At 41.7% G+C, this 16,818-nt stretch overlaps 1 protein-coding gene across 2 annotated transcripts; it reads right to left on the reverse strand.

Annotated features, from left to right (window-relative positions):
• Positions 1-4,108: 4,108 nt before the first annotated feature.
• LOC100273855 (AT-rich interactive domain-containing protein 3) lies at positions 4,109-10,170 on the reverse strand. Of its 2 annotated transcripts, none has more exons than XM_008649347.4 (13): positions 9,379-10,170; positions 9,247-9,286; positions 7,902-7,954; positions 7,731-7,776; positions 7,268-7,360; positions 6,709-6,831; positions 6,579-6,627; positions 6,322-6,394; positions 5,998-6,067; positions 5,619-5,669; positions 5,422-5,514; positions 5,201-5,328; positions 4,109-4,620 (listed from the first exon to the last, which is right to left on the reverse strand). In XM_008649347.4, the coding sequence occupies exons 1-12, from the start codon at positions 9,990-9,992 to the stop codon at positions 5,227-5,229; spliced, it is 1,407 nt and encodes a 468-aa protein (XP_008647569.1). In that variant the 5' UTR covers positions 9,993-10,170; the 3' UTR covers positions 4,109-4,620; positions 5,201-5,226. The 2 variants fall into 2 exon arrangements, with proteins under 2 accessions (XP_008647569.1, NP_001347402.1); NM_001360473.1 differs by having other exon boundaries at positions 4,126-4,620; positions 5,998-6,064; positions 9,379-10,129.
• Positions 10,171-16,818: the final 6,648 nt, after the last annotated feature.

Here is a 16,818-nt window from a genome sequence, read left to right on the forward strand (position 1 = left end):
CGGTGCACCTAAGTCACTAGGGTTCCCTGAGTTAGTATTCTATTGGGGTTAGGCAATTATACCATAGGGAGCTAGGGTTTCGGGTTTGGGACCAAACAATGTCCAAAGTATGCCAAACTTTACCCAAGGGCTTTAATCATCAAATTAAGCTTACCCAAAAAATTTTATTATTTTTGGAGCTTAACAACCTAATTCTAAAATTCTAAAAGGCTAAGTATAGGTATCTTTAAATGCCAAATAATTCCAGGTTTGGACTAAAAATCTTGGAACTATTTTTATTAAATACTAGATGAATTTAGGAGTTTAGCAAAATTGGCCTTATAATTTTACCATTTTTCTAGAATTTCCTATAATTTTCCAAGTCTAGTAGAAAAAGAAAATGAATGAATAGTACTGGGCTGCTTCTAGCCCGGTCCGGCCCACAAACATGGAAAACCCGTGCCCACGCGCGCCCGCGTTGGCAAACTTGCGCAGAGACCTTTGGTGATTCGAATAACCGGAAAAGAATCCCTGGCACTATTCCTATGTCTAGGGATGTTCCTAAAACATCCGACTTGTATCACAAATCTAATATTTTAGCATAGCTATACATAGAATTTAAAGTTAATTTTTGGCAATGTTATTAAGAATATTATGAAGTATTTAAATAAATTTTTGTATAAATTTTTTTTGTACATTATTTTCTCCCTAGAACAAAAAAGGTGAAAAAACATCTGAATCCGTATTCGGATAGACATCCAAATTTTATATGAATTATTTAAAAAGATATAGAATGAATTTAATGTTTATTTTTTGTGAAGATTAATAGTCTCAATGCTAAAAACAAGAATATAAATTTACATAGAAAATTCTATATGTTAGTTGTTGACAATCGAAGAAAGAAGACCAAAAAATGACATCCGAATAAATATCCGGATCCATCCCTACCTATGTCTCACTGACATTTGCACTAAGACCCCTAGACTTCTATTTCTTCGCTGGATAAGTCCCTGGCGACGGCGCGTTCACCCGCCGACTGTCTCATCACCGGAATCCGTCCTAAATGACGACGACCGCCGGAACTAAGCATCATATCACCATCCCCGAGCCCAGGCGAGTCTAGTCCATGCCCTAATTGAACTAATACGGCCCTGGATTCTCCTATCCACGACGACGACGAACACCGAGGCGTTCCCGACGATTAAGCGCGGTCTAGCTCAATTGGTTGAGCTGACAAGCATCACAAGCGTGCGAGAGTGATGAAACATGGATAAGGAGGGCGAGAGCGAACCTAGAGATGGCTATCCACGGCGCGGTGTCACACAGTGGCGCAGATGACCGATTTGTGGGAAGAACTAAATTAGGGCGCTACGGTGGCTAATCGAAGGCGGGAGTGGGTGCTCTGGGTTCGTGATAAACTAATGGAGTTGGCTGTGCACTCAATTATAGCAGCTGGCCACGGTTGTCCCGAATTTAAAGGAGATTTGGATCACGATGGTGACAGGATGTTGCACTGGTGAGCTCGTCATGGCGTTCAACGACACTATGACTCAAGGGCGGTAACTCTTAGCTTGCCATGGTGGAGGGTACGTGGTGAAAGAACTATGGCGTGGCACAATCGCAGTGAATGGCGACCTCCACGGTGATGACCGTCCGGCCACGTCACTGCGCAAGTGGGTACGACGACTGGGCAGTAATAGTGCCCCGACTTCATCCCCTGCGCGAGATCTTTCACTTTACGTAGGGATCCGCGTACCACCGGGCACGAATCGCAACGCCAACGAGGATCACGGCGCAGGATCACCGGCGGCGGTGCACTGAACTTGGCGATCTTCGTCAGGTTACTGTACCACGTGAATTCCTTTCATTGCGCTTGACAGAGCAGATTGAGAAGCTCCATTCTCCATTTTCATGTGGAGAGCTATCGATCCATCTGCACCAAAGTTGTTTCTCTATAAACCAGCTTGGATTTTGTTATAAAGACCTTGATCGAATTATCATCGAATTATACAGAATTCAGCCTCTAAAGTTCATCCGAGCTCACTGTCAGTCAAACCCTAACACCTGATTCGACTGACAGCCTAACTTTTAGTCCATTTTTCTCCAATTTTTGTACAACATCAATGCTTAGTCTCTTAATCAAACTTGTACCCCTAACATAGCTCTACAAGTTTATTGGAATGATTTGGGGCAAAATCTTCATGGATTAAGAAATACAAGGTTCCAAAATCGGCTCAATCACACTGATTTCAGAGATAGCCATATGGGTGTCCTTGTGGCTTTTTGCAATTAATTCCAATTTGTTCCACATTACTTGAAAATCCTCCAATGTAAAAGTTGTTTGGTTTTTTATGTTCTACCACTTTGATATATACACTTTGGTCCAAAAGTGTATAGAAATTGAAATCACTCTATAGGGCACAAATTAGGGGTTTCTAGGGTTCCTCTTAGGGTTTTGAGCACTCTATGGTTTTTGTGCCACTCATATTCATCAAGCTTAATCTCTTGTGAACATTTCCAATAACTTTTCAAGTAATACTCATTTTGGCCTCACATTCATCCATATGCCCTAATCCCATGGTTAAATACCCTACTCTAGGGTTAAGAAGTACTTCAAGACATCACATCACATTTGTTTTGAAGTTTTAGCCTAGTAGATGCATTCTAGGTGTAACAAACATAATGACATGTCAATGCATATGATGCCATGCTCAAATTTTAGTTCTAGTAACACCAGAGGTGTTACAAATACCATTAACCACATTAGAAGATATTGTCTTTGAGGAGGCAACATTGAATCTGCTCAACGGAACTCCCTTATTGCATGGGAGAAGGTAACTCATCCGAAGAATAAGGGTGGTCTCGGGTTCTCAACTTGAAGATCCAGAACACATATATGCTTCTCAAGTTTTTGCATAAGTTCTATGGAAGGCATGATATCCCCTTGGTTAATCTTGTCTAGAACTCATATTATGCCTCAGGTCAGATTCGTCATGCCTCTCAGGTAAAGGGTTCCTTCTACTGGAAAGACATGATAACATTGGTTGATTATTATAGAGGCCACTCTATGCCATGGGTTGGTGATGGTAGGACCATCTTCCTGTGGCATGATGTTTGGAACAACTTCTCTCTCAAATTGCCTATTATCTTTTGCTAGGAGACAAAGCTGGTCTATGCAAGATTTTCTCGAGAATATGTCTTCGGAAGATAATTTTCACACTCCCCTCTCCCCTTAGGCTACTTAGAAATGTCACTTGTCCTGCAGGATTTTTTATCAGATGCAAGCTACTAGAGTTGGCAAGGACATTTCAATTTATACGTGGGGAAATGAGTGCTTTAGCTCCTCCAAATTCTACAAGCTAATTTTTCGATCCATCCAACCCTAGTTCCTTTCATTTGGATCTGGCGGTCCAAAGCAAAAGTCTTCGTTTGGTTGGTTTTCTGGGATAAAATCAACTCGAAGAACATCTTAAAAAGAAAAGGCTTTCTAAATGAGGGCAGCGATCTCAACTGTTCTCTGTGATCAGGCTATGAAGAAACAACTTATCATCCTCCTTTTGGTTGTCCCTTCAGTACAAAATGTTAGAACTATGTTGGAATTTATTGGTGCCACGACCTGGATTTTTTCACTATGATTGAGACTGCAAGGGATACCTTTGGGCACTTCTTTATACATGTTCTAACAGCAGTAGTCTGATGAACTTGGAAACAGAGGAATGACTTTATCTTTAAGAATACGTCCCCATTTTCCTTTCTTGGAAGGACAACTTCAATGCCATGCTGAAGTTACAAATGCTTAGATTTAATAGCGTTCAGAGGCTAAAGTTGTAAATGATTAGGTCTAACAGCGTTCGGAGGCTTAGGGCATATTTGTGGCTAAATTCTCTATAGCCACTTGTTTTTTTGTGTGTGTTTCCTTCTCTTGGTCCATTTCTTGTTCCCTCTTCTCATTATTTAATAAAATCATGTTGTAGGGTTTTCCCTACAGCCTTTTATTTTTTTAAAAGCCCTCAAGTGCTAAACTTCAGCAAAATTTAACATGTGATAAACTTTAGCACTATGGAAACAAAACAAGCCCTTGTACCAACACAGCACGGCCTGTAAGTCAAACCTCACACACATTCAGACCTGACGGAAAGCCCATCATGTAAAATATCTTAAGAGCTAACTTGGTAATCACAAAGTCGCACAATAAGAAGGCAGGTTACAGGGGGAGGCCATAGCTTTTGACAATACAAGTTGAATAGCAAAATTAGCAATACACCGGCAACAAGCAACGAGCCTACCTGTGTCCATGTTCCAGAGCTCAAATAATGGGAACATGCTACATACTGCATTGCTACAAACAGTACACTTTGTGCTGGTTAAATTAAGAAACCATGGACATGTTGAGCATCAGGCTATTAACATCCTAAACTCTAGGCTTAGTAACTTTGCTTTAGCTACAATTCACAGCCAATGGGCGCACCCGAATACACACAGAACTATGTCAACTAATGAGTTTAACTTGATACAGGCGAGATCTAGCACGGAAGAGTCTTGAAGCATTAGAATCAGCAAGGACCTAGTTTTTGGCGACGGTCAGGGTGAGAAATTCTAAGCTCATGTCACAACAAAATAATCCCCACCCATACGGTAAACCTGAAAGAGAGACAAGTTGGTTAGGGGTGTGGTAAGTACAAAACAGGTGCTGAGTTCACAGCTGGTTCCACAAGTGTGCAAACATGTAATCTTGTAACTTTTGGCTGGGGCCTGACACAAGCAGGACAAAAGAAAATCATTGCATTTAATATATACAAACAATATTTCAGAGGTGTATAGTTTTTATTAAAAAAAGGGTTAAATGCATGAGCAGCCCCTGAAGTTGTTAAGAGGTGCCACTTTGTTCATGAACTTTGAAAACACATTTCTAGGACCCTAAACTTGTTAAGTGGTGCACCACAATGATCAGTATGGTGACTATGGTCCAGAAATGAACCTGTGATACACCATTTTACAAGTTTAGGGATGTGTAGTGCACCATAAAGCAAATTTAGGGACCCAAAACACATTTACAAAAGTTCATGGGCCTAGGTGGCACCCTTTGACAAGTTTAGGTGTCGCTGATGCATTTAACTCATAAAATAAACTATGCATCTCTCATTTTTTATGGATAACAATTTCAGATTTGGAGGGATAACATATAGACCTAGCAGTCTACCATTGGGAAACAAGGGCATACTTGTATTATTCATTGTGGCATCAACATTATTTTGATTGTTCAAATGGTGCACGCACAAATAGCTGCCCATGGAGGGTGACAACTGCGGAGGTTTGGTGAGGGTCAATGCGGGAAGGCAAACTAATGACCTGAAAAGAATGTACAAGTTTTAGTAAGGAGTGTATATATCCTTAAAAGCAAAAAAAACACCCATCAAGATACAATTCAAACAGCTGACAGACCTTCTTGAATGGAGTGACACCCCATGGGTTATCCAATTGCTCAGGCTCTCCAGTAACTATCAAACGACCAGCTGGGTCGGACTGAACATGTACCTGCATCAAACCATGCATCAGACGCTCCAACTTTTGCAGCACAAAGAGGAGAACATAATTTAAGGACAAAAATCAATCATTAAAAAAGTTTTGCATTTACTTACCTCTTCCCTCAGAAGGCCAGGAACCAACGCATAGACTTCATAGCAATCTTTCTGAAAGAAATAAAATAGAATGAAAATAAATAAATTTATTAAAACATAATCTCTTTCACAAAATGCCCCCAAATGATCATAGCTTCACTGGTTCCTGGCTAGCCTATATTCTTCACGAAAATTTCCTTAATAACCACAAGACCTAACTGACATATATACATTTCATAAAGAATAAGTGGTTCACACGTTCACTGGCACAATTTCAGTGCTTCAATATTTCAATCGGAAACTAATGGAACTGAAAACTATGAGGAAACAACAAACCAATAAGAAACAGCATAGAGCTATAAGATTTAGCAACAGATAAAGGTGAGATACAGATACTCACAGTTTTCCTAACATTTATTTTCACCCAATCAGCAGGGGGGCCCATGTCAATAACCATCGAGTCATTTCTGCTAGATAACAATAATTCATCAAATCAATCGAAGTCCAAGGATGAAGAAGAAAAACAAACTAATGCCATGCCAAGCCTAAGTAGTTATTCAAATGGATATTACGCCCCGCTGGACTATGATTATCCATGCAAAAGAACAGAATGAAGCTAATTGTGTGAAGCAGTGTTGCAATTATTACTGATCTTCTAACAGCAATAGATAGAAAAATAGAATGCATGGCTTGCGTGAATATTATAAGTGCACAGGGGATTTACTGTAGCTGATCAGATTTATAAGGTATCACCCTGTCATCTTCCAGGGATAGTGTCCTTTTCCTCTTGGCAGAACCTACAGACCCAAGGATTAGTAAGCATTTTTTTCTCGAACAATGCATAAGAGCTGCACTTCATTTCATTAAGAAAAAGATAGTACAAGGAGAGATCAAGGGGCCTCTCCAAGATCCAATCCACTCACAACAATTAGTAAGTAATGGCAGAACAGAAGTAAAATGAAACATAATGCAGAAAGGTACCACTGCTTTTAGGAGTTTTATCCTTCTTTAAGACAATATGCCCTTTATCCTAAAAAAATTAAAAAGTATTATATTAATATACAACAAAGTGAAGATTGCTAGTAACCCTTGATTTGAAAGCAACAAATACCTTAATTATAGGGTCAGCGATTTCACCATTCCCTAGTAGGCGCTGAGAATGCCAACCTTGCATTGCACGAGTTGCAGATTCTCTTCTGGCTCTTCCAGAACCAGATACATGGCTTCCACCCACCTGGGCAAACATACAGTAATAAAACCTGAACTTTAGTCCCCTTGCATATCTTTCCCATGTTTTAGCACAACTGCATGAGCATCCTGCCAGCACTTAGAAGTATTATCTGTCCCGAATCGCAAGGCTTGAATATATCTCAAAATTGAAAATTTGTTATCTTTGACCAACAATTATTCTAATCATATGAAAAGTTTATACTACAAAAGTTGTTACAGTGGATTTGTATTTCGAAATACTCTCTAATGACCAAACTTTTGTTGCCATAAATTAAACTACATTATAAGAGTGATCTTAAAAAGCACACAAAGTTAAATTCTGCCTTAAATTTTGAGACGGAGGGAGTACATAAAAATATCACAGATCTTTGATTTAAAATGAATTTCACATTGAAACTAGATTGTGCTAAGTTTATATACTAGGCCACATAAAACTGTACCTGACTCTCAGAACCAAACCGGTCTGGTAGAGCAGATGAAGCTACTTGGAACTCTCCTGTTTCGATTTTGTGTTTCTCGTATTCAAGGAGTGCCTGTAAAGAGAGGAAAATAAAAAAAACAGTATTTGACAAGCATCTCACACTACAAATCGTACCACTAAGAAATCCAGAATACAAGCTTAAATTTGATCAGCTCTATAATATACCAATTAAAAAGATTAGATTAAATTTAAGGCATAATCCTATGTCAACAGCTTGGTAAAACTTCTAAATAATGGCATGTATTTGAGCTGGCAAGACTCAATTGACATGCCCATGAAATATGTGCTTAGATGAAAAGTTTTCTATTCAACAAACTGTCATGGTAGGTACCACATGACAACTCTCAAGCGCTAAAATGGTGCTGAAACTAGAAGCTATAAAGGCTGAACAGGTACCCCAGGAACCATGAATGTAAAATTACCTTCTCATAGAAGTTACGGAAAGTCCATGAAACAGTTGTGCATGTCCTGCACAAACATGCAAGTCACATCATGGGAGTACAGAAAGAAGAGCTTATGTGAACTATGTCCCAGTTTCTGTTAGAATGACAGTTGAGGATCATCATATGAGTTGCAGGCTATTAAATTCATACTTTGGAGGTTTGAATGACTCTCCTACTTGACGCCACAGCTTGCATGATGTCACCTGTTCAGTGTTGATGCAACTAATTAGCGAGCATATGAGGCAAAATATCTCTCCCTCCCCCTCTCCCATACAGCAAAGTTAATCAACCACAACCACCTTCCAAGAAGCTGGGGGAAAATAGTCATGACCATTGACCACAAATCAACAGATACATTTTAGAGTCCCACAAAAAAAATTATATTGGCGCGGAGAAAAGTTATGTCATCAATTTGGTAGAGAATAGCAACACACAGAACTTTCCCACTTAAGCAAACCACATTTGCTAGTTTATGTCTACAAACACACCATGGTTACATTTCATCATCGCTGAAAGTGATTATCAGTATAGCTATTTACTCTGCAAATGGTTCATTCTCAGATAGAAATAATCATGCTTATAAAGGTTATTTTTTGTTCCTTGTTGAAACCTTTACCATTGCTTTATTATATAGCTTTCTTTGTGTAAAGGTAAATTATACATGTAAAAAACAGTGTCAATCAGGGTAATAAGAGCAGGGATGGTGCATCACTGACTTCCAGAGTCAGACAGGAGCACTAGTGTTTCATAGGCAGGCTACACAGTAATCTTTTTGAACATTGACTAGAAGATTTTAACATGGAAGTGGACACGAAATGCTACAAAGGTGTATAGGCTAAACATATTCCATGCCAAAGAAATATAACAACAACAATTTTCCAAACATCTAACTGACCCTAGTCGCCATGGGCCATGGCACCGATCAGCCCGACTAATAGTGACTATTCATAATTAATAGTGACTACTCGAAGTGTATAACTGATCACCGCACCGATAAGCCTGACTAATCACAATAGTCAAACGACTTGATAACATTGAACAGTATGATCAATTATTATAATGGTTTTGTATGACTCTAGAAGAGAAAAGGGAGAAACCAGAAATCAGATAAACGATAATGCTGGCACCTTTTGTGCAAACTGTAAAATTAATATAATCTAATGGTCAAAGAAAACATATGTGAACAAAACTGGACAAGCTAGTCAAAATTCTTACTCATCCTTGAGGTACAAAGTCAGATGGGTATGATATGCTAAGTACAAACATAGGAAAGCAAAGGCAGATAGGGTGAGAAACTCAGGATTAAACTCTAGCAAGAGGCTCTTTTCTACAGACATGTTCCAGACATGTGCTCATTTTCAGCAGAAACCAATATTAAACGACCGAATATGTGTGATGCAAATATAACACATAATTCAACCGTTCCTTTACAAACAGAATCATTCTTGTTTTCTTCAAAAGAAACCAAAAAGGCATAAATATTGAAGACGGGTACCTGATCATAGCCACCCAATCCAGTAACTTGTCTCCACAATCTAATGATAGTAAAGATACTATTACTTGACGGCGTCGTCACAGGACAATGAGTAATAACAGAAAAAAAAGGTTTTGTGGTTTGTGTGCTTACTTGAGGCAATTCAATCCTTCGCCATAAAACTTCGGAGGCTTGAACTCCAACATTTTCTCCCTGTGGAAACGCTCGAGCTCCTTCATGAAGGCAGCCTGCTCCTCCTCAGTCCCCGAGTCATCGCCACCAGTGGTGTAATCGAACATGAAGGAATTATCTGAGATCTTGGACAATGCCAGATCCTCCTCAGCCGGCGCCAGCAAAAGCTGGTTCACAGCAGGCTGATTCTGACCAGCCAGGCCTTTGTCGTCACCGCCATCTCCACCTCGACCCTCGTCCACCGAGCCGCCCACCGTCACAGGCCCGTCCCCATTCTCCAACTTCACAACCTCGCCAACCAAATCCGCCGTCGGGCCACCATTCCGCTCCTTCCTGTCGCTGCCCCCCTCCTCCTCCGCGCCCTCTGCTTCGGGTTTCGCTGAAGCATTGACGGAATCGACGGCGTCGGCGGCCCCGTCTGCACCGTCCTCCCCCTCCCCCACGACGGGTTCCTCCTCCTCATCCTCCACCTCCGCGGCCTCGCTCATGGGGATATCGGCGGCCGGTTGTGCCTCGCCTTCCGCCGCCGGCAGCGGTGCCGGCGGCGGCTCCTCCACACCTTGCTGTTGCGACATCCTTGGTCCCTGCAGTGGCGCGGGCGAGGTAGGCGTCGGACGCGGTGGAAAGGGCAAACCCTAGCCGGAGATGGGAGACGACGAGACAGAGGGAGCGGAGGAACAGTGGAGAATGGTTTTGAACTGAAACCGTGCTTACGTGGGCTAGCGGTCTACTCCCATTTTACCATTTGTGTCATGTTCAAGGTTTTCCAACAAAAGGTCCAACTGTTTAACAGCGCGAAAAATTACCCAGTGGCGGGGATCCAACGGTACTCATCTATAGCCATAACAATAGGCACTTTGGATAATGGATGCTAATACATTTGTGAATTGTTGATATTGTTTTATTCTAACAAAATGTGGATCGTTAAAAGTTATTCTCTGACGTACAACAATTTCAGAATAGTAAACGAGAGCGCGGACCGCTCTCTGATTTCTATCTTGTTTTATCCGTTGGTATATGCAGGATCAGTCTTTCTGCTCAAAATGTGGGTTTTATTCTTCAATCAATCATTGTAGGTTTTGCGGATGCTTTCAAAGTGATTCAATTGTCCTCAAGGGGTTTTCAATCCTCTGTCTTCTCCAAGAATGTGGGTTTCTCGATCTATAAGCTGAGATCGGTGGATTGCGAATTTTTCAAAGCATACTTTCATCCCTGGAATAATGATGACCCTAATTGGGTACGTGAATATGATAATTACTGTGCTGAAGAAGCTGCAACTTGGAATCATATTGGCAGGAATTTAAAAAGCTCTCTTATGCTGATGCGGTTCATTTTAATATTCTAACTGGGGCTAATTCTATTCCTATCAAGATTAAGGTAGTGTTTGGTTAAGAAGTCAAGTAGAACGGAATTGTTCCATCCCTGATTCTAGGAACGGAGCTGCTATGTTCTGTGTTTGGGGCCCCTTTGGTAGGGCTTATTTTTCAGCTTCGGCTCTGGCTCATGCAAAAGTTGTGTCAAACACCTCTTTTTCAAATGGCTTCACCAGTGAAGTGCTTTTCCAAAATGAACTAGAGGGCATGAGCCAAAAAAAGTGGCTCACCCGGCTTCAGCTCACGGCATTTTTGCACAATAGCCCTCCCACCAGCCCAAATTATTTTTTTGGTCCTGCCCTCAATCCCTAGCCACGTACAGGAGAGATCTATAAAAAGTAAACTATACAAGGGTCTTTCTGAAAACAACCTATAAGCTGTTTTGCCAAATGATTTTTCAGAATGGCTTTGGCTCATCTAAAGAAGTGGCTTCACCTCGTGAGTCAGAGCCAAAGCCGTTTTTTGAGAAGCCAGAGCCCTGCCAAAGGGGCCCTTGGTAAGCTGGAACGGAGCGGCTCTGTTTTTTTGTTTGGTTGCAGACTATGCGAGCGGAGCGTGACTATGCGAGCGGGCTAGGAACGGAGCGGCTCCGTCCGGTTGATTTTTTGGAGTGAGATGGTTCCGGATCTGAGGATAATATTCCCGAATTGGAGTCACTCCGTTCTAGTTACTCTGTAACCAAACAACAATAAAACTGGGACAGAACGACTTCGTTCTACTAGGCTCTTCAACCAAACACTACCTAAGAGAAACTTCCATGATCCTCTATTCAAGGAGGATGGTGCCCGGTTATCTTCGACTTCTAGATTTTCAAGTGATAACTGCAGATTTTTTTTTTCATAGTCGGCATAATGCGGTTCATCATCTTTCTCAGACGAGATTTAATTTTCGATCATCTAATGAGGCAAAGTCTTCCAATCAGGCTAAATTTACGGATCCTCTAAATTCAAATATTCGAATAGCTAATGGGCCTAATTCTTCAGGCAAGTTGGTTGGTTCCCCTCAACGTTTCATGCAGAGTACCAGGTTGATTTGGAGGCCCAAGAAAAATCTTAGCCCACAAATGAGTGGCGCGGAACAGTGTCGATGGTCGGGGATTTTCTCTTTGCGTAAACAGCAGGGTCAACCTATTTTTGGAAAGCAATGTGGGCATTATCAATCAAGCGGTAATTGGTTTCTCTCAAAAAGAGTCCATAATATGGATATTTCCTTCATTACCACATTTTCAGACAAGTTCAAAAATGTCAAGTGGGAATCTCCTCCGGAAACTTGGTTTCGCTCCAAGTTGAAGCATATGACTAGTGGGCCACCGATATTCACTTCCCTTAAAGAACTATTCTAGGCGACCAGCTCTAGGAGGGTCCCATCGTCTCCCTCAGTAACAAACCAAAACCCATTGTTCACCAAAACCCTCTCGGAGTGTACCGGCAATGAACCCTTCACTTTCCATTTGCTTAAGGGCAAGGAGCGATTGTCCGTCCCCGACGCATTTCATTTCATTTCATTCGGTTGCTATGGCCTATCATCGAGTGGACCATGTTCCCTTCATTCTGCATGGTTTCATACAAGCACAAGTCATGCACCGTGAAATTATGGTACGTGTTGTTGCTCGCTCTCAACCCGCTGCTCATGAAGATTGGGGATTATCTCGGTTCATCCTTTGCTTAGGGTTATTTTCAATTTTGAAGACACTACAGACATTGTGTGGGACTATCTAGTGGGTCACATGCAAATTAACATCTAATTCAGCATTCTCACTTGGGTCATGCTCTTGTCTGTTTTAGTTTTGTGTTTGATAGAGATCATCTAAATAATCTTGGTCTGCAGCAAGCTTTAGGGTTCACTTTCACTGTTGTAAGGCATAATGAAGCTTGGAACTATCGGACCATCAATTTTAATAGAGAATGATGACTTATGTTGCTTGGCTTTACACTTGATTATTGGACCCAAGAACATATCCAGAATGTTATTAGATCTTTTGGTCACCTTCTTATGTGGGATGTGGATAGATCAAAATACATGAGGTTGCTTCTACATGCAAGGGTTACATCCCTTGAAGAAATACCCCAGTTCATTGTTTTTATTGTTGCTAAAGGCTTCAACGGTGTCTCTTGGACGATACAGTGTGAAATAATACAACATGACATGCTTGGAGCGCAACCAGAAGATGAAGAGCAGGTGCCACCTTATCCCCTAAATGTAAATGAATTACCGTTTGATTTTTTTGGCCTCGGTCAACCAATAGGGGGTCAAGAAGGTTTTGATCTCAATATCCCTCCTATTGAAAATATGGATGATGAAGCCTAGGATGAGTGGCCACAAAACGTTGAAGAAGTTGTTTAGCCCCAGCTTCATATTGAGCTAGAAGATCCTGAAGAGCCTATCAGCTTGCAGTTATGAGGAATTGAAGATCTCCTTTCTTCTGACAGTTTGGTGGGTCAAGGTTTCTAGGTCTTCATGCCTATGCACCCACCAAATCCTTTAGAGGCAATGGAGGTGGAATATGATATGCTAGAAGATCAAGATATTCAAGTCCCTATAGTTTTGGCTCCACCTGCTGTCCCTCCTGAGGTTAACATTGAGGCTGAGCACGATCAAGATAGAGGCATGGTTGAAATGGAACCAGGAGTCAACATGCAGGATCCTAACAATATAGGGCCCCAGGTTGTTGATCATCTACATGTTGCCTCCATGCAGTGGCAGGGGTCCACTTCATGGATATGAATGACAACATATATAATGAACACATGAATAGGAAGAGGATGCACACGTGTGGTCCAGTTTCACTTCTGATGCTGAAAAAGAAAATAGTGTTTTGATCCCAAAAGCATGGGCCAATTTCTTTATTCAGCAGTTGAGGTCACCTAGTACCTTTGAGTGGGCCAAAAAGTTCCTTTTTTAGAAGCCCCCAAAGCTTTGTTGGAATCTGATGCTGAGCCTGTGTCTCTGTCCATTCTCAGGAAATGTTCTGAGGAGTTAAAGTCTGATACCCCCCCAATCACGTCAGCATGTTCCACCAAAAAAACTGAAGGAAACTGTTGTTGTTGAAACAACAATGAGAAGGAGTACCAGACTCAGGGAGAAAGCAGCAGGGTTTAAAAGTCAGTAGTTCAGGCAAAGTGTTGTCCTTCATGTGCCCCTCCATCCATCACAACTCGGGGATTGAGAAAAGTGGGTGAGAATCTCTGCAAGCTGAGCTCTGACAAACTAATTGCAGGGAAGCTAGATGCATCCAAAACTCTGAAAAGCAAGATTCAGCACCATTCTATAGGATCTCAGAATAGCGCACATGGGAGTGGCAATGAGGAGGGAAGCTCGGATGTGGAGAAATGGACAGGGCCTCAGAGCCCTGATAAACCCTAGATCAGGGAAATGGGTCCCGTTTGTCACTGGCTTTGCTTGATGGCACCTTTTTTAATCCTATCTCTCTTCTAATGGATAATGGTCTTTTCATTTTATATAAGGAGGTTCTTTTGTTGAAGATAGAGCATGTGTTCTCTCTTTTGGTTATGACATAGCGCAAGAAATGTTGTTATTGTGACCTGAAATCTTGTTGGTCCAATGTGTCCTATATGTGGGATTATGTCTCTGTTTATGCCTTGATGCATAGAATTCTGGTTTCATGTGATGAAAACAATCTAGTTTATTATGAATTTTATATGGTTTTCTTAGCTATCCTAGAAGGCTTAGGGAAATTTATCATGGAATGCATTATGTGTAAGGCCATTTTTGTTCATGCACTGGTAATGTTCATTTATGGTTGTACAACATTGTGATTGGAAAATTCTAGCGCACAACGTTAGAGGCATCAATGCTCTTGAAAAATGGAATTCCCTAAGAAACAAAATCATGGAATCTAAATGTGACATAGTCTGTCTGCAAGAAACCAAATGAGATCGCTTTGATTCTGCTTATATCAGGAATTTTAGCCCAAAAATTGATGGTTTCTGATTTCACCCTTTAGTGGGATCATCTGGTGGCACTCTGACCCTCTGGAAAAGTTCCAAATTCTCGAGTGTGCAAATATCCGATAATGCTTACGCTCAAACAATTCGTTTTAAACACCAAGTTAACGAACTAGAACTGGTTTCTTACTAACATTTATGCACCTTGCACACCCTAATGGAAAAAAGGAATTCTTGGAATGGTTCTCGAATATTGTAATTACGACAAATAAACTATGGATCTTCCTTGGTGATTTCAATCCGATTCGTGCTCCAGAGAACCATAATAAAGGGTAGGCAATATTCAATTGATGTTTGAATTTAATGATGCCATTAGCAAACTCTTTCTACTTTGTCTCCGGGACCATCCTGTTGATAGTACGGGTTTCAGATCCCTCCCTTCTATCCCTTTGTTGTAGGTCTTGCCTTGGTAACTTGGGTTAGTTAGCAAGAACTTTATCTCATAAGGAGGTGGTCCTAGGACGAAGGAAGCAACTGGTGACCATGCACTCATTACTATGTTGCTTGAGGCATTCGAGGCCAAAGGCAGACTTGGCCTTGGCTCTTATGACTGAGTTTGGACATATTGCGGGATGTAGGGTGAACAGTATGAAGATGTACCGAACACCTCTTTTAACTGTGAGGGTTGTGCAACTAACGAAACAAGCTCTTTCTACTTGTTGGTGGTATGATGACATGTTCTTGTAGTGTGGCCCTTGTACTTACCACAACACAAGTAGAATGGTTTCCTTGGGGCTGCACTAAATTTGCCACCAACGCTTCAGCCTCCCCTTCCTCTCGGAGTAAGTGGACGAAATGTGCTATGTGAGGGTTGCTACTGAGAGCTTGCCTGTTGTTGTCCTGACTGACCCTAAGACTGGGCCATCCTTTCCTCACCCTATGGTGGGCTATGGATGCTTCAGACATGCCTTGGGTGAAACCTTCCTCTGAAGCCCCTAGCACTTTGGTGTATCTGTGGAACTCTTCCCTTCTTTGGCGGAAATCATTATCAACTCTTATGTACTCGTCCATCTTCTGCAATATTTTTTCAATGCAATGAGGAGGCTTCCTTGCAAAATACTGGGCAGTTGGTCTTGGTCTGAGCCCCTTGACCATAGCTTTGATGACGATGTCATCTTGAACTTCCGGGGCCTGAGCCCGAAGCATGAGGAACCTACGGACAAATGGCTGAAGGTACTCATCAGGCTCCTCGGTGCATTGAAACAAGGCCTATGTAGTGACGGGTTTGTACTAAAAACCCTAGAAGCTGGTAAGAAGCATTTCTTTGAGCTTCAACCACGAATTAACAGTCCTTGGCTGAAGTGACGAATACTAGGTCTGGGCTACACTTCAGATTGCCATGACGAAAGACTTCACCATGACTGCTGAACTACCTCCGTACAAGGATATGGTAGCCTCATAGCTCATGAGGAACTACTTCGGGTTGGTCAAGCCGTCATAGATATGCAGTGTAGGGGGGCAATACAGTGGTGGCCATGGTATGGCTTGCAGTTCTGGTGTCACTGGAGAAGCTTCATCATAGAGGAAATCCTGGGCATTGTATACTTCATGACGAAGATTGTCATGATCACGTCCATCGTAAGCTTGATCCCTGAAGTTGTTCATGTTTTCGTGCACTTCGATATTGTGCATCTCTTCAGTTGCTTCATCAATCTTCCTCTGTAGCTCTGAAAGACGAAGCATTTTCTCCTTGCACTTCTCGACTTGTTGGTGGATAAGCTCAAGGTTGCTGATCGTCTCATCAAGTTCCTCTTCTCGGGGTGTGGGCTGATGGCCTTCTTCTTTTCATTTCTTGCTTCTCCTATAACAGCTTCATTCCCTTGATTAGGATCGATCGGTGCAAGGATGGAGCCAGTTGCCTCTGCTTTCTTCGATGACATGATGTATGCTGATGTGGTCGTGGAATCACCGGAGGTGGGCACCAATGTTGGGTACTTGATCTCCATCCCCTAGAGGTATTGAAAACCAAGGCAACACAAGTTAATAATGAAGACCTTCATCCCACGATTAACACTCCTTCGAAGTGTTAATACGAAGGACGAAGCTCCTTGGATAAGAGTGTA

The sequence above is a fragment of the Zea mays genome, chromosome 6 (genome assembly GCF_902167145.1).
Source record: "Zea mays cultivar B73 chromosome 6, Zm-B73-REFERENCE-NAM-5.0, whole genome shotgun sequence".
Lineage (NCBI taxonomy): Eukaryota > Viridiplantae > Streptophyta > Magnoliopsida > Poales > Poaceae > Zea > Zea mays.